Below are 21216 nucleotides of genomic sequence, written 5' to 3'. Positions count from 1 at the left end.
CAGATGAGATCCTAGACGGCTGAGAGGTCCCTGCATCATGGGGCACACTGCCATTCACACGGGAGTCACCCACTGAGTCTGTCAAAGCAGAACTGCTGATGTGGAGGGATGTTTTTCATTTACTCACCTGTTCAACGCACACACACGCAGACCTACTATGCGCCAGCGACTAGACAGAAACACCTAACAAGACCTAACACCTGCTCCTATTAAGAACTGTCTGAGTAACTACCTCTGTATTTCCCAACCGCTTACTGCATACGTGTCCGTCTCCTTCAACGGCTACAGACTCTCTCGAGTACAGAGTGTCGAAGCCGATGCCCTGGTCAACAAATATCTCCATGGAGAGGGCCGAGGAGGCAGCGGCTTACCCAAGGCACCTGTGGCATTGACCTGCAGGATCAGCCAGCTGTGGACATTCTCCTTGTTGGAGCCAAAGATGGTGAAGACAGTGCTCTTCTCGCCGGGTTCCGTGAGGAGCCCGTACACAAACACTGGGCTCTCGGAGAAGATGAACGTTTTCCAGGTCTCCCCTTCATTGGTACTGTATCTGCCAAGGACGAGTAAGAGGATTCTTACTTACAGTTAAAGTCTCTAGGGCAAGGGCTTGGTTTCCAGGTAACATTCACTAGTGATAAGAGCCAGGACTCTCTGGAGGAACAGCCGGAGCAGGGAACCTTCAAGGCTGTGCCAGAAAGCAAGGACGTGCTAAGAGACTAACGGAGTCAGTGCAAAGGGACACAGCAGCCAGCCTGATGGAGCTCCAACTGGCCAATTTGGGAAAATCTGAACACAAAAACAGAAAAATGACGGTAACAGATTATACAGCCAATAGAAATACGACAGGGGTCTCCGAATGATGCTGAAAGGAAGAGAAAAGGGAAGGGGGAAGATGCTTTTCTTATGCTACAATGCTACCCAATACATATTGAAAACAATGACAGCATGAGAAAAACGACCATCCCATAACCCGCACTGTAATGACCGAGTCAGGCAAAGAAGACCACTGAATGCTACAACCACATGGTTCACATGGGGACCACGGTGTTCACATCAACCCACAGATGAGTCATTCACTGCAAATGGGGAAATGCAATTTTACAATGGGTTAAGAGTCACAACTGTCACCAAAGTTAGCATCACTAACAATGGGACAACCTGACGTCACGTGCCTCCCGGATAAAGCGTTGAGAATATCATCTATGTGCCGTTCTGTACAACCGGACAAATCCAGAACGTGGGACGGTCTCCATGGCCACTGGTCGGGATTCCTCCAACACAAAAGTGAGGCCGTGAAAAACTTAACAAACCAACCAAGAAAGGCGGAAGGCTTGTTACAAAGAGACTAAAGAGGTGTTAACGACCACACGCAATGTGTAAACCTTGACTGCATCCCAGACCGGTGGGGGAAGGCAGCTGTAAGCAGTTTGGGACAACTGAGAAAATATAAATACAGTGTCTAAGGGACACTGAGCTCATGTGAATTTCCTTAGATGTGATAATGGCATTCTGAGTGCATAGGAAAATACCCGTACGTATTGGTGATACATGTTTTAAATATTTAGCTGTGAAGGGGCACGATGGCTACAACTTTCTTTCAAATGGCTCAGCAAGGGGCGCCTGGGTGGCTCAGTAGGTTAAGCATCCAACTCTTGATTTCAGCCCAGGTCATGATCTCACAGTTTGTGAGCCTGAGCCCCGCATCAGGCTCTGCACTGACAGCGTGGAGTCTGCTTGGGATTCTCTCTGCCCCTACCCCGCTCATGTTCATGCTCTCTCTCTCAAAATTAACAAATAAATATTTTTTTTTTAAATCCACAAATGACAAAAGGATAGACACATGGACAGACAGGCAGGTAGGGTGAATAGATGACAGAAGTAAAGCAAACTGGCAAAATGTTAGCAACTGGTGATTCCGGGCAAAGTTCTGTGGGTGTCCTTTATACAATTCTTCTGCCTTTTCCCGCGGTCTGACAGATTTTTAAGGTGGAGGAAAAATATGTCCAGAGAAAAGTCTCCAAGGAGGACTTGTTCTTGCGACAGCAGAACAAGAAAGCAAGCTCTTTAATTTTTTTTTTTTTTTCAACGTTTTTTTATTTATTTTTGGGACAGAGAGAGAGACAGAGCATGAATGGGGGAGGGGCAGAGAGAGAGAGGGAGACACAGAATCGGAAACAGGCTCCAGGCTCCGAGCCATCAGCCCAGAGCCTGACGCGGGGCTCGAACTCACGGACCGCGAGATCGTGACCTGGCTGAAGTCGGACGCTCAACCGACTGCGCCACCCAGGCGCCCCGAAAGCAAGCTCTTTAAAGAAATAGGCGGCACTGACATAACTGTGCTGATTTTTCATGATCTTTTGTATTGAGGGGGAGGGGAGGCGCAGAGGGAGATGGGGAATACCTAATACTTGCTTCGCCTCCCAGGAAGCTGGCCAAGATGCTCAACATGAGAAACCACTCAGTTAGAGCTCTCTTCAGTGTCAGCTCTCGCTTCTCTCTTAAATCCTACGTGCAAAATTTCTCTTTCACGTTTCCTGTATTTTTGAGATTTTAGTTTTGCTTCCTCAAAGAATGCTTGACACAAATCTTTTCACAACATCATACAATCCAAACATTCTCTCCCAAATCGAGATGACGACAATGGGTACTTCTGCAAGAGGCCACGGGTTAAATGGGAGGTGGGGAGTGGTGTACAAGGCAACATAAATAAAGAAGGTCAACGAGGACCAAGTGACTCCCCTACGGATCTTCCAAAGAGGAGAAATCCTCATCTGGTTGAACTGCGTTTGGTTGAAGCTGATTTTGAAGCAGATATAGGGATAAGTTAACTCATTCACTCTCCTTGCACCAGTGTGATGAGCTAACGGCTGAGTATCACTTTTAAAGGAAAATGAATGGGAAAAGCTGGCCTATTATCCAGACAGGATGAGAGCTATCAGGGATAATGTTGGAGGTCCATCCATTTGCACAGCCCCATAATTCTATTTAGGAGCTCCTTGAACCCCCGATAACCTTAGGAAATGAAGCACCCCATTTCTTGAGAGGTTCCCAGATGACTGATGGGATGACACTTTGATGAGACTGATACATGGCCAAGCAGAGCCTTGTATTTGAGAACAAACTGCGCATTTAGAAAGCGGTGCTTGGGGCGCCTGGGTGGCTCAGTCGGTTAAGCGTCCGACTTCGGCTCGGGTCACGATCTCACGGTCCGTGAGTTCGAGCCCCGCGTCGGGCTCTGTGCTGACAGCTCAGAGCCTAGAGCCTGTTTCGGATTCTGTGTCTCCCTCTCTCTGACCCTCCCCCGTTTATGCTTTGTCTCTCTCTGTCTCAAAAATAAATAAACGTTAAAAAAAAAAAATTAAAAAAAAAAAAAAGAAAGCGGTGCTTTTTCCGAGTTTCGGGAAAGAAGCAAGTCACATTACCACTGCAACAGTTAGGGAGACATCTACTCTAGACCAGGTTCTGATCCCCTAAAGAACAACATGTATTGATGGGGTGAAAATGACAACAGCCTTGCAAGAAAACAAACCAAGTCACCTGTGTATTCCTACAGTCAGGAAAGACCATCAGAGCCCTAACCTTCAGGACTGGAGGATTGAAAATGTTCAGATAAAAATACACACATAGGGGTGCCTGCGTGGCTCAGTAGGCTAAGCATCTGACTTGGGCTCAGGTCATGATCTCACAGTTTGTGAGTTCAAGCCCCGCATCGGGCTCTGTGCTGACAGCTTGGAGCCTGCAGCCTGCTTTGAATTCTGGTTATCCTTCTCTCTCTGCCCCTCCCCTGCTCATATTCTATCTCTCTCTGTCTCTCAAAAATAAATAAATTTAAAAAAAGTTTTTTCAATGTTAAAAAAAATACACACATAATCCCAGGGTCAAAACTCTCAAGAGGATGGGAAGGTAATTTAATATAATTAATGTAATAAATTTGTAAAATAAATATAACACAGATACACTAAATAAGGGAAGTGGTAATATTCGAGACATTAATGTGCGGCTGTACGGAAAGGTCCTTGATGAACTCAGATTTTTAAATACGTTCATGATAAGAAAAGAGCCATACAACCAAAGGCAAAAAAAATTAAAGAGCGGTACTTATCTGCTAGTTAATTCCTGTTATAATTCTGATGGCAAGTAATCTGCAGCAACCGTGAGCAAACAAACCCAAAATGAGTCAAAGATTATGCTTCAAATTATAACAATTAGTGATAGATTCGTGAGTCAGTGGGATGGTGGGTTGGTTGCCTAGTAAATTCTACAAAGTATTAGCAAGAAATTCTATAAAGAACCAGAAAGGGTCCTTTTGATGGTCAGTGGTACAAATAGTAACAATAGAAAGAAGAAAAAAAGGCAGAAGCACTCAATTTCTATTTTGGTTGTATCTTTACCAAGAATGATCTTCAGACTGGACAAGGCAGGAAAAAAAGACAGGGACGTTAAAAGAAAATGAGTACAAAAGAGAGAATGTTCTAGAGAATAGAAATACGATGGCAGATAAGAATCTCTAAAAGAATCACAAAGAACAGAGATTCTTGAAGCCCAGAGGAGGAAGAATAGTTTTACTTTCCTAAAGAACATAAAAATGGGGGCGCCTGGGTGGCTCAGTCGGTTGAGCATCTGACTTCAGTTCAGGCCATGATCTCGTGGTTCATGAGTTCAAACCCTGCATCGGGCTCTGTGCTGACAGCTCAGAGCCTGGAGCCTGCTTCAGATTCTGTGTCTCCCTCTCTCTCTGCCCCTCCCGCACTCATTCTCTGTCTCTGTCTCTCTCTCAAAGAATAAATAAACATTTAAAAAAAAAGGAACTAAAAAATGGTTTCAAGAATGGAAACAGCTGATCTGAGAGACCTTAGAAAAGAAGGAAGTCAGGGCTGGGACTCACATGGTTTCACACCCAAGTCACAACACAACAATCGAATCCCACTTCCTTTTCTCAAGGTCATCCTTGATTTTTTTTTTAATTTTTTTTTTCAACGTTTTTTATTTATTTTTGGGACAGAGAGAGACATAGCATGAACGGGGGAGGGGCAGAGAGAGAGGGAGACACAGAATCGGAAACAGGCTCCAGGCTCCGAGCCATCAGCCCAGAGCCTGACGCGGGGCTCGAACTCACGGACCGCGAGATCGTGACCTGGCTGAAGTCGGACGCTTAACCAACTGCGCCACCCAGGCGCCCCAAGGTCATCCTTGATTTGAAGAAGAGGGCAATGATAGAGAACGTTCTTTTTTCATAAGGATCTCTATGGACCACACAGCTAGATAAAATTCACCGCTGGGAAAACAAGTCCCGGTGTGCTGATTGCCGATATATGGTGTGAACCCAACCCCAAATGAGATCGCTAGTCCCCACACTGCTCCCTGCTTTAGTCAAAGACATGAATAACAATATGGAAGGTCAACCCATCAAATGTGCAAAGCCTACAAGGCTAATTGGACTGGTAATGCAATTAATGCCCAAACAGGATTCAAAACACTCTTCTTATTACATCAAAAGAATAAGCAAACATGAGAAAAAAGTTCCCATGTTGTTTCAAAAGCCTACCTGCTCAGACACCTGCTCAGATGGAGAAAATCTGGTCTTAAATACCATATGATTTCGCTTCTATGTGGAGTTTAAGAAACAAAACAGATTGAACACAGGGGAAGGGAAGGAAAAATAAAGTAAGATAAAAACAGGGAAGCAAACCATTAGAGACTCAACTATAGAGAACAAATTGAGGGGTTGCTTGCTGGAGGGGTGGTGGGTGGGGGATGGGCCAAATGGGTGATGGGCACAAGGAGGACGCTTGTTGGGATGAGCACTGGGTGTTACACGTAAGTGATAAACCCCTAAATTCTACACCCGAAACCAATACAACGCTATACGGAAGGAAAAAAAGTAGTGACAAAACTACTCTAAGTCGAGATAATGCGTTCCATTATTTGCATCAATTACCTTGTTTAAATTACCATGTTAAAAATACTGTGAGGCGTTTCCACGGATGAGAAAACTGAGTCTCCATAAGATAAGTAATTTGCTGAGGTTACCCAGCTAGTGAAGGGTTATACTGCCTTTATCATGAAGTTGCAATACGACTCAAACTGGCTTGGAGGTAAAATAAATAAATTAATTAAAAGAATGCGTTATTTCATGAATGTGAGCAGTCCAATGGCACAAGTCCCCTCAGTACGGCAAAGCTGTCGCTGGGATTCAGTCTGTTTTCTCCACCCCTTGATCATTTTTCCTCTCTGTGGTCTTCATCCTCAGGCTGTTTTCCTACACGATAGCAAAGGAAGTCACGGGCCTCCTGGGTTATGTCTGTGGAGACAGACAGCTACGTACTCCCAGAGATGCAAGGAAAGGAAAGTATGCTGCATGTTTAACTACCCTAGTTTCCTTCTGGAGTTTCCATTAATGCTGAAGGTGGCATTTCCACCCTACACGCACCTATTCAAAATAAAATCTCATGGCGTCTGGGTGGCTCAGTCGGTTGAGGGTCCAACTCCTGATTCCAGCTCAGATCAAGATCTCACGTCTCATGAGTTCCAGCCGGGCCCCACCTTGGGCTCCGCACTGACAGCACAGAGCCTGCTCCGGATTTTCTCTCTCTTTCTCCCTCTCTCTCTCTGCCCCTCCCCTGCTTGCCCGCATGCTCACTCTCTCGCTCTCAAAGTGAATAAACTTTTAAAATACCACTACGACTACTGGGGGCATCGGAGTGACTCGGTCCGTTGAGCGTCTGACTGTGGCTCAATCTGTGAGTTCGAGCCCCATGTCGGGCTCTGTGCTGACAGCTCGGAGCCCCGGAGCCTGCTTCCGATTCTGTGTCTCCCTCTCTCTGCCCCTCCCCCACTCGCGCTCTGTGTGTGTGTGTGTGTCTCTCTCTCTCAAAAATAAATAAACGTTAAAAAACTTTTTTAGGAGCGCCTGGGTGGCTCAGTCGGTTGAACGTCCGACTTCGGCTCAGGTCACGATCTCACGGTCCGTGAGTTCGAGCCCCGCGTCGGGCTCTGGGCTGATGGCTCAGAGCCTGGAGCCTGCTTCCAATTCTGTGTCTCCCTCTCTCTCTGCCCCTCCCCCGTTCATGCTCTGTCTCTCTCTGTCTCAAAAATAAATAAACGTTAAAAAAAATTTTTTTTAAACTTTTTTAATAAAATAAAAGTACTACTACTAAATATAGTCTCAAGTCAATGATATTACAGTAGTGTCGTATAGTGACGGATGGTGGCTACACTTGTGAGCACAGCAGAACATACAGAGATGCTGAATCACGACATTGTACACCTGAAACTAATGTAACATCGTAGGTCAACTATACTCAAATAAAAAAATTAAAAGAAAAAAAGAAAAAGAAAATCGTGCCTTTAATAAAATCCATAAGAAAAAAAAAAAAGATCTGTAGGTTTCACGGTGAAACTGAACTAAACCTACTGATAGAGATCACAGCACAGATAGGATCTCAAAAATATGATGCTGAATAGCAGAAGCCAAATAAGAAACACAGGAAATTCTGCTAGCGGCAGAAGTAACCTACAGTGATAAAAATATAATCGGACCATCAGTTTGCCTCTAGCTGGGGAGGGGCGGGGCGGGGGGCGGTGGTATTGGAGGAAGGGGCACAGAGGGATTTTCTGGGGTGATGGAAATTTTCTGCATCTTGACGAGGCATCCTCCAGCACTGACTAAACGGTGGATTTACAATCTGAGCATCTCATGGCGTGTAAATTGATATCTCAGTTTTTACAAGATGATTTAGTAGAAGCTAGAAAGGTAGGGAGGCGGTCAGAAGTGTAAAAAGAGTCTTGGGTTCTCACTGGCAGAAACTGGGTGTCCAGAGCTGCGTTGGTGTTCATCCCTGCATGTTGGGGTCAGATCTGGGCCCCACATTTGAAAGCACTGACATCGTGAGGTGGGCTAAAGGAGACCCGGATGGTGAAGGGTCGGGACCCCACAGCATCAGAGGACAGGAACCGGAGCCACCTGCCACGGAATGGGAGACACACAGGAGGACAGGGAGGGGCCTCAGATACTGAAAGGTGTTCAGGGGAAGGAGGAAAGGGCCTCTGTGTGCGTCTCCTGGGGGCAGAACTAAGCCTACTCGCTAGAAACCGGAGAGAGGAGAATTGGGGCTCTCTCCGACCTGAGAACCTCCATTCGTAAAGGAATAAATGGATAAAAATGGTGAGCGAATGGAGACATGAACAAACTGTCCCAAAGTGAAATGGAAGCCCCTCGTGATCTGGTAAATTTCCCGTGACTCAAACTATTCAAGGAAAGACTGGTGGACTTCCATAAAAATGCTTTCAAGCACTCGCGAAAGGCCAACCCAGATGACGGACTACGTCCAGATTCCTGCTGGACATCTCCCCTTGGACAGCCCAGAGCCATTCAGCCCACCGTGTCCAAACCCACATTCCTCTGATGGCCTTTCAGGGCCTGCTCCCCTCACTTTCCCCTGCGCCTCTACGAAGGGTTTCATCAGCGTCCCCCGTCATCCTAGTCAAAAGCAGCCCTGCAGACGTTTGTCCCCCAAAATGCTCAGTCCCCCCACCAGCTTCCTCTCTCACCTCCACTCTTGCTTCTTTTACGTTCATCCTCCTCAGCTGGCCAGAGCCATCTTTTCCATAACGTGAATCTAGCCCTGTCATTCCCCTACTGAAAACCCTCTAGGCATTTTTAGGACCCCCGACTTTGAAAGGCAAGTCTGATCTCTCCGGGGAGGCATGAAGGTCCTCCGGCCCCCAGCCCCTACCTACACTGACCTCAATCCCCATGTCTCACGGCCCCCTCCCTGCAGTCTGCATTCTATTACTACTCGAGCTTACACCTTCCACCCTGGTTCATGCCGAACCTTCTCTGGCCAAGGTCTTTCTAACCCTGAAATGGCACACCAACCTCGCTCAAGCTTCCTCTTCCTCCTCCTTCCTTCTCCTGGCTTCCTTCTCCTTCCTTCTCCCTGGCCCCCATTCTGTGTTCCCACAGCACCGTGTGCTCCTTCTACCTTACCCCGTACTCTATTTTCATGACCTGATTTTGTGAGTATCTTCGAGCAGACTGCCCTTTGTCAGAAACGAGCCCTCCTCCTCACTTTCCCGCCCCTGGCAGCTGGCACCTTTCTTGGCACACAGAAGGGGCATTAATTAACATTTGCTAAAGGAAAGTAAATGAACTGCACTGTATTTTTTGAACCCCATCACTCAGTTTCTTAACAATTAACAGGTGATAACACGGGCTTCACTATAACCCAAAGGCCGAAGAGACCACATGAGGGTTAAAATGAAGCAGGTAGGGATGACTCTCTCTGCAACCGTCCCAGTAAGTGGTACCCCCCCCCCCCCGCCTTAATGCTGCCACAAGCATGCGGGCTAACTGCCACCTCCCACATTCTGGAACCAAGGGGCTGCTTCCAGAACTCAGGTCCAGAAAAGACAGCTGCACTGCCGGATGTAATCTTTGCACTGTCTTTTCGGGGCTCCAGGAGGAAAGCCCTATTCAATCAAAAATCTCCTATGAGAGGGGCGCCTGGGTGGCTCAGTCGGTTAAGCTTCCGACTTCAGCTCAGGTCATGATCTCACGGTCCGTGAGTTCGAGTCCCGCGTCGGGCTCTGTGCTGACAGCTCAGAGCCTGGAGCCTGTTTCGGATCCTGTGTCTCCCTCTTTCTCTCTGACCCTCCCCCATTCATGTTCTGTCTCTCTCTGTCTCAAAAGTAAATAAACGTTAAAAAAAAATTTTTTTTTAAAAATCTGTGAGGAAAGACGCTTTTGGGCGAGTCCAAAATATTATTAGTAAACTACCAAGAATAGCCTTTTGCTGGCAGGTAAACCTGCCTAGAAGAAACGGAAAATGATCTTGTCCTTCATGATCAAGTCAGCAAACCTGTGTTTGGGTTTTTGTTTTGTTTTGTTTTGTTTTGTTTTGCTTTGTTTTGTTTTGTTTTATCAGAGTGGAAGAACACAGCAGCCCCTTCTCTGAAGAACACACCGATTATACACAAGAAAACCGTGCATCCCGAGCAGGTTCACGGTGACAACGTGCTGATCGAATGAAGCTGAATCCCCAGAAGGGGTTCTTATTTACTCATTTCAGACATGCAGACACAAGAGCAAAAAATACAGGGTTCCACTTCTTGCTCTCAGTTTCAATTAACAATAACAAAGGTAACAGCCTCAGAGGAGAGTCCAGGCAGGAGCTGAACAAGTAATGGCCGACTCTTAGTATCTGTGCTAATCAGGGAAAGAAAGACGTGAATAGTTTAAATTTTTTTTAATGTAGATTTGAGAGAGAGAGAGAGGGAGAGAGAGACAGAGCGCAAGCGGGGAAGGGGCAGAGAGAGAGAGGGAGACACAGAATCCGAAGCAGGCTCCAGGCTCTGACCTGTCAGCACAGAGCCCGACGCAGGGCTCGAACCCCCCGAACCGTGAGATCATGACCCGAGCCGAAGCCAGACGCTTAACCGACTGAGCCACCCAGGCACCCCAGATGTGAATAATTTAAAAGAACCACCATCAAAACAAGACGAAACAAAAACCTAACTCTTACATTAAGCAATGTTCCAACCTCTGTCCCTACTGAAACTCTTACGAGAGTTCCTGTTGTTCCTGATGATGGCTTTCTTCCCTAAGGCTTTGTGTCAGGAAGCTCCCTTTCGAAACAGGTCCTTCCCCTGGCCTCTCTTTGTAGCTGGCTCAGAGACATAACAGAGCCACAGTGGGCACAGGCAGCTCCTGAATGATGCCTCACTCGCCTCTGCATCCTCCGTACCTAGAACCGCGTCTGGTTCATTGCACGCGTTCAACAAATGTTCGCGTAATTGACGTGAAATGATTATCTAACAGAAATATGCTCGAGTTCCAGCTTGGGCCCTAACTACTGACAAGTCACATTATTTCCTTATGTGAAAAGTGAGGAAGGTAGACTGGGCTAGCCCTGATGCCTCTGGGTTGCACATATCTGGGGGACCAACCCCCACCCCCTGCCACTCCTACTTGAGTTCCAGCAATTGCCATTTAGGCAGAGCACTGTGGGAGCGGTCCCCTCAGAGCCGTGCACCTGCCACAGTCCCGCACCCCTTCTGGTTTTATAAATCAGTAAAGAGGGGCGCCTGAGCGGCTCAGTTGGTTAAGCGTCCAACTTCAGCTCAGATCTCACAGTTCATGGGTTCAAGCCCCGTGTCAGGCTCTGTGCTGACAGCTTGGAGCCTGGAGCCTGCTTTGGATTCTGTGCTTTCTCCTCTCCCTGCCCCTCCCCTGCTCGTGCTCTGTCTCTCAAAAACAAATAAATGCTTAAATAAATCGGTAAAGAAATAGGCAATCTTGCAAGACTAAGTGTGCATGACCTATTTATTGAACAATCAAACACTGACTAAGCACCTGCTAGCCTTTACAGAATAGAAATACTGGGCAAAAGAGTATTGTTAATGAGTTGAAAAAGTCAGGCATATAACGAAAGGGTAACTAGCGAAGGACGTCCATATGTGATCAATGCCCAAATAATAAGACAGACAATAAATGCTGCGAGACTCCAGGAGAGCGATCACAGTGGTCGGGGAGGCCAGACTTGAAGGGGCCCAACACATCTAGACCTGCAACAGAAATCCTCTGTTTGTGCTCAGGTATCACAGTAAGTCGACACTGCAGTCTGAGGATATGAACTAACCATAGTATTATTTCCTGCTTCTCTTCTGATGAAGCGGATGGCACAGGGTGACAGGTCAAAAGCAAAGAAGCAGGAGAAGCAGAAAACAAAACAAAACCACCACTACCACAAAAAACCCAAAAACCAAACCCAAACAAAAACCTCTGAAAGCAACATACTAAGTAAATGCCAGGTGGCTACAGAGATTTAGGCCAAGCTCAGACTCCTATTCGGGACACATGCACCTGTCACTAGGAGGCCTGAAAATATTCTCGTATTTGCACGTGCTTTATTTGAGCCACCCATACAGATGCCTCCAAACACCCCGGAGCAATACAAAGGCGCCACAGTGCCCACAAACCCTCCAGTCCACAACCCCGCGGTCACTTTTAAGTGTCTGGGGAAGGCACAGTGATTTTCTGGCAGCAGGTTTGTTTTCCTGACCATGTGCCGCTCCTGCTAGTGCAGCAATGACACTGTGTTCCCGGAGCACGGGTGCACCGACAGATGGTGTGAGAGGACCAGAGTCACGCGAACGGCTTCCGTGAAGCCAGCCCGGAATGCAAATGGAACCTGCAGAGAAGTTAAACGAGGAGAACCAGAAACTGACTCTACGATCGGACTGCCACTCAAACAACGGCATGGGACGCACAGGAAGCCAAACTGTGTCCCCTACCATATGTCTCACACAGCAGTGCCCCAACCGTCACACCGTTTGTTGGCCTGGGGATCTTAGTCCTGGAGGATGGACTCCTTCCGAGTGAGGGGAAACATCTTATTTTAGAGACTCAGTACCCGGCACGATTCAGGTTTGCTAAGCACGTGAGATGCAAACTGATAATTGATGGATAAATAAATAAGTGGACGGATAGGTAAATAAATGGCAGCTCAGATGTGGGAAGCACAGCGCTCGGTGACTGTCCTCATGGGAGCAAACACCAATCGGAATGCGAATACAGTGCTGCGTACAAACAGGGCTTCTGACTCCTGGCTCGAGAGAAGCAGCTGACCAGGGCCATACGGACTGGAGAACAGCCAGACGCCAGGACTTGGCTTCTCTCTGCTTCTTTGAGGCCAGGCTCCTCAGCACAGGGCAAATTCACCACAGGGGAAACCAGATGCTAAGGCCTCTTTTTTCAAACCACCCACCTCTCTCTTGCTGCTGAACCCTGTTTCTAAAAGGAGCAAAGGAAAAGAAGGCTTTCTTCTTTGCATTAAACAAGATGATTAGTGAAGCCTCTCCACCTCCGTTAGTAATACATCTTGTGGGTTCAGCTCAAAACTGGGAGGGCGCCTGGGTGGCTCAGATGGTTAAGCGTCCAACTCTTCATTTTGGCCCAGGTCATGACCTCACGGTTTGCGGGTTCAAGCCCCGTGTCAGGCCCTGTGCTGACAGAGAGGAGCCTGCTTGGGATTCTCTGTCTCCCTCTCTCTCTGCCACTCCTCAATTAGCATGCGTGCATGTGCGCTCTAGCTCTCCCTCTCTCTCTCTCTCAAAATAAATAAACTTTCTTTTAATTTTTAACATTTATTTTTGAGAGAGAGAGAGGGAGCATGAGCATGAGCAGGGGAGGGGCAGAGAGAGAGGGAGACACAGAGAGAGAGGGAGCTGTCAGCACAGAGCCCGATGCAGGGCTCGAACTCACAAACCATGGGATCATGACCTGAGCTGAAATCGGATGCTCAACCAACTGAGCCACAGGCTCATTTTTTTAAAAATAGGGAGAAGTGACAGCCCGTGTGCCCTGGCGTAACGTTAACAAAACTAACTTTTGTCCTAACTCAGACAAAAATAATCAAAGAAGTGGTTCCGATAAAAGCAGACTTACGCAGGCAGAGTTTACAGACCCTTGACGTTTTTGCTTTTCAGAGCAATACATCTGCAAAGAGTACAGAATGCAATTTAACATGAGTACCAGTCCGGCCTGTCACTAACAGATGTGGGAATCCTCGGCAAGCTACCTTACCTTACTAAGCCTCAGTTTTCTCATTTACAACATGAAGCAGTTAACCCCAAATGTCCCTTCTAGGTCTGTTCCTATGAATCCCAAAACCAAATGGATCACAGCAGAAGTCAACTGATTACCACGTAGAATGCATTCTGAAATGATTACTCAGGTACTATTATCATTTATCGACTGTTTTTATTATCGCTCATTCTATGTCACACACAGAGCAAAGAAAGACAAGTTAAAGTCCCTAGTTAATTGTTTGGTCATTATTAATTCACATTTATAGAGAGCTGTCCTTTGTAGGCTCAATAAAATTATTTCATCTGTTCCTTATGATACCCCCTTGAGATAGGAAGGGCAGATTATCATCCCCCTATTAGAAATGGGGGGTTATTACGCTGAGGTCATAAACTGTGCCGTCAACAATCTAGGGCTGTAGAAAGATAATCCGCTTATACTCACAGACTTAAATTTTGGGGAGTACAGCGTGACGTTAAAAGAAAAAGCTTCATCGGAAACACTTACTTCAGCTCATTGGTTTCCATGCCCTGGGCGATGGCCATGATGATGCCGCCATGATCTCCCCAAGTATAGTAGTGAGGTCCAGGAAGTGCCTAAAGAGGAAAAGCCAGCGCTGATGCCACCGCTGTGGAGGTGACTGGGCAGAAACCATGCACGCCACACAGGCACACACATACACGGGCACACACATGAAAACGCAGCAGCAACACCAACCACTTGAATACAATGTTTTGGTTTTCAGGGCACATTCACATCCATTACCTCGTTTGCTCCACACGATGCTGGGATAGGACAGCAAGTTCTCATATCCTAATTTTTTTTTTTTTTTTCACAAATGAAGAAAGTAGGGTTCACATTAAAGGGGCTGACTATAAACAGTAGAGGCAGGAGTCAAACCCAAATCTACTCTCACCAACCAGAGATTAAAAATTAACCAACTGGAGGGGCGCCTGGGTGGCTCAGTCGGTTAAGAAACTGACTCTTGCTTTTGGCTCAGGTCATTATCTCATGGTTCCTGGGTTCAAGCCCCACGTCAGGCTCCACACTAATAGGGTGGGGCCTGCTTGGGATTCTATCTATCCCTCTCTCTCTCTGCCCCTCCCATGTTCTCTGAAAATAAATAATTTAAAAAATATAAAGAAATATAATAAAAAAGACAATACCTAAGTAAAAGTAGAATGCCAAAACTATCTAAATAATATTAAAAAGGCAGTAAAGGAAGAACAGAGGAATAAAAAATAAAGATCATATATACATACATAAAATCATGGACCTAAATCCAACTATATCAATAATTATGTTAAATGGTAACAGTCTTGGGCACCTGGGTGGCTCAGTCAGTTAAGTTCCGGTTTTGATCTCAGGGTCATGAGTTCAAGACCTATATTGGGTTCCACACCCAATAAATAAAATAAGTAAATAAATAAAATGGTGAATTTTATGGTATGTGAATTACATCTCAACTTTAAAGGGGAACATTAAAAAATATTCTGAACTGAGTGACAGCAAAATTATAACATCTCTAAAATTTGTGGCCGTAGCTAACACAGTATTTAGAGGAAAACTTACAGCTTTAAATGTTTCTATTAGGAAAAATATCTAAAATCAGTGACCTAAAGTTACACCAAAAAAACTACAAGAAGAAAAGCAAAGTAAATCCGAAGTAAATAACGTTAAAGACAATACAAAAGAGCAGAAATCAACAAAAGAACGAACAGAGACAAAGCCAAAAGCATGTTCTTTAAAACGATCAATAATATTGACAAACCAGTAACTAAACTAATAAAAGCAAAATAGAAAAAAAAAACACACAAATTATCAATATCAGGAATGAAAACAGGTTATCACCACAGATCCTATAGAGATTAAAAAAAATTAATACCTTGAGTCATTTTAACCCAATAAATTCAATAACTTAGATGAAACTCACCAAGACAGACACAAGTCGTAGAAAATCTGAATAGTTCTCTATCTGCCAGAGAAATTGAATTTCTAACCAAAACATTCCCAAGAAGACTCCCAAGAATAAAAATGTGCTACTAAAAATAAATTTGAAAAAAATTTAAAAAATAAAAAATAAAAAAAAACAGAAGACGACTCTAGGTCGAGATACATTCACTGGTTAATTATTCAAGAAAAAAAAATAACACCACTTTTACATAAAAGAGGAATCACTGCTCAACTTGTTCTATGACACCAGCCCAACCCTAACACCAAAACTTGAAAAGACATTACAAAAAAAAAAAAAAAAAGCAGACCAATATCTCTCTCGTGAATAATGTAAAAATCTGTAACAAAGTATTAGCGACTCAAACCTAACCTTATATAATAAGGATAATATATCGGGGCGCCTGGGTGGCTCAGTTGGTTGAGCGTCCGACTTTGGCTCAGATCATGATCTCACGATTCGTTAGTTCAACCCCCCGCGTCAGGCTCTGTGCGGGTAGCTCGGAGCCCGGAGCCTGCTTCGGATTCTGTGTCTCACTCTCTCTCTCTCTCTCTCTCTCTCTCTCTCTCTGCCCCTCCCCAGCTTGCACTCTGTCTCTCCCTCTCTCAAAAATAAATGAACATTAAAAAAAATTTTTTAATCAGGATAATATATCATAATGAAATCGAGTTTATCCCAGTAATTCGAGATTAGTATAATAGTCAAGAATCAAACAATGTAAATACCATATCATGTATGTGATGGTACGATAATGAAAAAAATTATGTACTTTGGTCTTCATTCCCAGCTCCTGGTCAGAGCTCTTAAAAACCTTGTAACTTCCTGATGGGAGTGATGTGTATCTTACATATCCTATATCCCTCAGAACTTCCTGGATGATAGGAGAGTCCTTTGTTCTAATAAGGTGACTCTCGGTGGACCCCTGGACAGTACAGGGGCTGGCTACCAGAAAAGCTAAACACGATTAGAAGCCTGAAACTTTCAGCCCCACCCCATCCCCTGGGGAAAGGACAGAGAGCTGGAGAGTCTAAGTTCATAATCAATCATGCCTAAATGATGAAGCCACCGTTAAAAAAAAACATCCCTGGGGCTCCTGGGTGGCTCAGTCAGTTGGGTATCCGACTCAGGTCACGATCTTGCAGTCCACGAGTTGGGAGCCCCACGTCGGGTTCTGTGCTCACAGCTCGGAGCCCGGGGCCTGTTTCAGATTCTGTGTCTCCCTCTCTCTCTGCCCCTCCCCCGCTCATGCTCGCTCATACGCGCGCGCGCGCGCTCTCTCTCTCTGTTTCAAAAATAAATAAATGTTAAAAAAAAAAAAATTTTTTTAGCAAAAATAAAAATTAAAAAATCCCCTAAACTGAAAGATGTGAAGAGCTCCCAGGTTGATGGAGACATCCACATGCTGGGAGGCTGGCACATCTCACCTCCACGAGGACAGAAGCTCCTAGCTCAGGACCCTTCTGGACCTTGCCCTATGTACCTCTTCATCCAGCTACTCATCTATAGCCTTTGTAATATCCTGCATAATAAACTGATGGACGTAAGTAAATATTTCCTTGAATTCTGTCAGCCATTCTAGCAAATTATGGAACCCAAGAAGCTTGCGGGGCGGGGCGGCGGGGGCGGGGGGGGGGGGGGAGGTGGTTCATAGGAACGTCCTATTTATAAGCTGCTCAGTCAGAAGAATAAGTGACAACCTGTACCTTGCAATTAGCATGAGAGGTGAGGTGGGGTGGGGCTCAGTCTCACGAGACTGAACCCTTAACCTTCGGGGTCTGTGCTGACTCCAGCTAGCTGGAGTGTAGGACTCAAGTGTAGGACATCCAGTTGGTGTCCAGAGAATTGGAGAACTGCTCCTTGTGAGGGGAAACTCCCCCAACATTGGGTGTCACCAGTATTCTGAGGGGCGCCTGGGTGGCTCAGTCAGTTAAGCATCTGACTCGTGATTTTGGCTGGGTGATCTCACAGTTCATGGTTTCAAGCTCTGAGTCGGGCTCTGTGCGGACAGTGTGGAGCCTCCTTGGGATTCTTTCTCCTTCTCTCTCTGCCCTTCCCCTGCTTGTGATCTATCTCTCTCTCTCTCTCTCTCTCTCTCTCTCTCTCTCTCTCTCCCTCCCTCCCTCCCTCCCTCCCTCCCTCAAAATAAATAAATAAACTTTTAAAAAATGGTACTTCAAATCTCTTTTTAAAAAGTATTCTGGGGCACCTGGGTGGCTCAATCAGTTAAGCATCCGACTCTTGAATTCCGTTCGACAATTAAGTAATGGCTCCAGGGCTATCCCAGCCCACGGCCTGTGCTGCCCCTGCTCCGTCTTGCCACTTCATCTTCTCCCATAAACCCACCCACTCATGCAGATTCTGTGGGACACGGAGGGGCGGCGGGTGCTCAGGAGACTGGCCCTCGACCCGGTCCAGACACCGTGCGGGGGCCTCAGTCTCATCATCGATGCTGACACATAAGGACCCTGGTCGGCTCTGACAGGCTGTTATTTTATAATTCTAAACCAACTACCCAATTTCAGATGGGGAAAACCTCAGCTCCGAAGGGCACAGAAGATTTATCCAGGCTCACAAAGAAAAGGTCCCAGGACCTCCCAGACTCGTCTAACTTTCTGGACAGTCAGGAGTAACATCTATCAGCCAACAATACATGGTGTCCACTATAATCATCAAAAAAAATAAATAAATAAAAGGCAAGTGGGACACCTGGGTGGCTCAGTTGGTTAAGCGTCTGACTTTGGCTCGGGTCATGATCTCATGGTTCCTGGAGTTCAAGCCCAGCGTCGGGCTCTCTGCTGTCAGCGAAGAGCCTGCCTCAGATCCTCTGCCTCCCTCCCTCTGGCCCTCCCCAGCTCACGCGTGACGATCTCTCTCTCTCAAAAATAACAAAAACATTTTAAAAAATTTTTTTAATTAAAACAAACTAAAGTAAAATAGGTATAAGATGTGAACACTGCACAGCATGATTTTTAAATAGCCAATGAGCATATGAGAAGAAGCTCAGCATCATTAGTCACCAAGGAAAGGCCAATTAAGACCATGATGAGGGGGATGCCTGGGTGGCTCAGTCAGACTGAGCCTGACTCTTGATTTTGGCTCAGGTTATGATCGCATGGTTCATGGGTTCAAGCCCGCATCGGACTCTGTGCTGACAGCATGGAGACTGTTTGGGATTCTGTCTCTCCCCCTCTCTCTGCCCCTCACCTGCTATGCTCTCTCTCTCTCTCTCAAAATAAATTTTAGAAAATAAATTTAAAAAAATTTTAAAACACACAATGAGGGGTGCTGGGTGGTTCAATTGGTTAAGTGGCCAACTCTTGATTTCAGCTCAGGCCATACATAGTCTGACAGTTCATAAGTTTGAGCCCCAAAGAGGACTCTGCATTGAAAGCAAGGAGCCTGCTTGGAATTCCCTCCCTCTCTCTCTGCCCCTACCCTGCTCACGCTCTCTCTCTCTCTCCCTCTCTCAAAACTAAATAAACATTTTTTAAAAACCGTGATGAGACATCATTGCATACTCATTAAACTGTCTAGGGGCGCCTGGGTGGCTCAGTCGGTTAGGCGGCCGACTTTGGCTCAGGTCATGTTCTCACGGTCCGTGAGTTTGAACCCCGCGTCGGGCTCTGTGCTGACAGCTCAGAGCCTGGAGCCTGTTTCAGATTCTGTGTCTCCCTCTCTCTGACCCTCCCCCGTTCATGCTCTGTCTCTCTCTGTCTCAAAAATAAGAATAAAAAAAAGTTAAAAAATTAAAAAAAATTAAAAAAAAAAAAAAACTGTCTAAAATTAAAAAGACTGACCATACCAAGTGTTGGCGTGGACCTGAAGCATTCACAACTCTCACACACTGTTGGTCGAAATGTAAAATGGTACATCCACTTGGGAAAACAATTTGGTAATTCCTTAAAAAGTTAAACATAAGACCCACTAAGCTGTCCAGTCATTCCATTCTGAGGTATCGGCCCAGAAGAAATAGAAATATGTAGCTAAAAAAAAAAAAAAAAAAAAAAAAAGCACGTAATCAAATGTTATAACCGCTATAATTTATAATCGGCAAAAACTGTAATGCCCATCAACAGACGAATGGATAAACAAATTGTAGAATATCCCTACAGTGGGACACCAATCAACAACAAAATGGGAAAGAGCCCCTGATACATGAAACCTCATGAATACACCTCAAAATCACCACGACGAGGGACAGAAGCCAGGCAAACGGGTGGCATATTATGAATCCATTTATATAAAATTCTAGAAAACGCTAACTAATAATCTGGCAGGGACGAGGTCAAGAGAAGGATGGACTGCGAAGGGGGAAGAAAGATACTTTGGGGAGGGACAGAAACGCTTGTTGTCTTAACTGTGGGGTCGGCGACGGTTTAGGGATGGTGACCAATTCTGATCAAACGGTACCCTTTCCTATGCAGAGTTTACTGTCCTCAACAGATAAAGGTAAGGAAAGACGGCACAGAAAAGAACTCGGGATCGGGGAATTTACGCTACTCATGAGTACCGGGAAGGGAACGAGAAGTATAGTCACCAATTTTCTGGGCAGCCTCTACCCACCGCATTTCTATCTCACACTTCCCCTGTCACCACCCATGCCCTTCAAACCCCCAGACTGTCCCATGCGAACACCGCCTGAGCGCACTCAGATGCCCACTCGCACAGACGCAGTCTCAACCCTCCTCTCCCCTCCTTCCAAAAATAAGATCCCTTGTGCAATGCCTGCTCTTGGCGGGCATGAAGCATGCCTGGCAGGAGGCACAAGAGTGGCCCAAGCATTGGCCACATGACACTGCTTCACTGGAGAAGGAACAAGCCACTGTTTTCTACCCTGAAGGAGAGCACTCGCAGATGTTCAAATCCCAGAGGACACCGGCATCAGAATGTCCAAAACAAACCACAAGCCTATCCGCTGAGGAGAGAACACCCCGTTTCAAAAGGAAGGTCTGGCTCCCCAGAAGAGGAAAGCCAGCTGTTTAATCCTTCCCAAGGGGGTGGCGCAAGGATGCCCCCCACACTCCAAACTGTTCACGCTTTTTGACTCCTGGGCCTGAACGACATCTCTCACCCGAACACGGAGTTATGTTCTCCACCATCCTGGATGGTTCTTTTTTTTTTTTTTTTTTTTTGTTAACATTTATTTTTGAGACAGAGAGAGACAGAGCGTGAACAGGGGAGGGGCAGAGAGAGAGGGAGACACAGAACCTGAAACAGGCTCCAGGCTCTGAGCTGTCAGCACAGAGCCTGATGCGGGGCTCGAACTCACAGACCGTGAGATCATAACCTGAGCCGAAGTCGGCCACTTAACCAACTGAGCCACCCAGGCGCCCCTGGATGGTTCTTTATTTACGTGCACACACGACGTCTCGGTCCCAGATCCCTCAGCCTGAAGGACGGTAAGCCCTACCTCGTAGGAGAGAGGTGCTAGGTCTCTGTAAACTGTACAGAAGCCAAACAAACATCGGGTATTATTAATGCTTCACATAGTACATATTTAAATATAAATGTGTACAGGGCGCCTGCGTGGCTCAGACATTAAGCATCTGACTTAGGCTCAGGTCATGATCTCACGGTTCGTGAGTTCAAGTCCCACATCGAGTGAGCTCAAGCCCCTCATTGGATAAACACGAGCCCCACTTTGGGTGAGCCCTGCCTTTCTCTCTCTCTCTCTCTC

At 46.1% G+C, this 21216-nt stretch overlaps 1 protein-coding gene across 1 annotated transcript in view; it reads right to left on the bottom strand.

The window, feature by feature from the left end:
* Positions 1-21216, bottom strand: part of SORL1 (sortilin related receptor 1) — a 166024-nt gene that overhangs the window by 81035 nt on the left and 63773 nt on the right. Inside the window, exons 12-13 of the mRNA XM_042959590.1 lie at positions 14096-14184; positions 372-550 (exon numbers count right to left, since the gene is read on the bottom strand). Coding sequence (XP_042815524.1) covers positions 372-550; positions 14096-14184 — 268 coding nt within the window. The remainder of the gene's footprint in view (positions 1-371; positions 551-14095; positions 14185-21216) is intronic.

Source organism: Panthera tigris, chromosome D1, assembly GCF_018350195.1.
Source record: "Panthera tigris isolate Pti1 chromosome D1, P.tigris_Pti1_mat1.1, whole genome shotgun sequence".
In the NCBI taxonomy this organism is placed as follows: Eukaryota; Metazoa; Chordata; class Mammalia; order Carnivora; family Felidae; genus Panthera; species Panthera tigris.
Note: the sequence above shows the minus strand (reverse complement) of the source record. Positions and strands in the feature narration are given on the sequence as shown.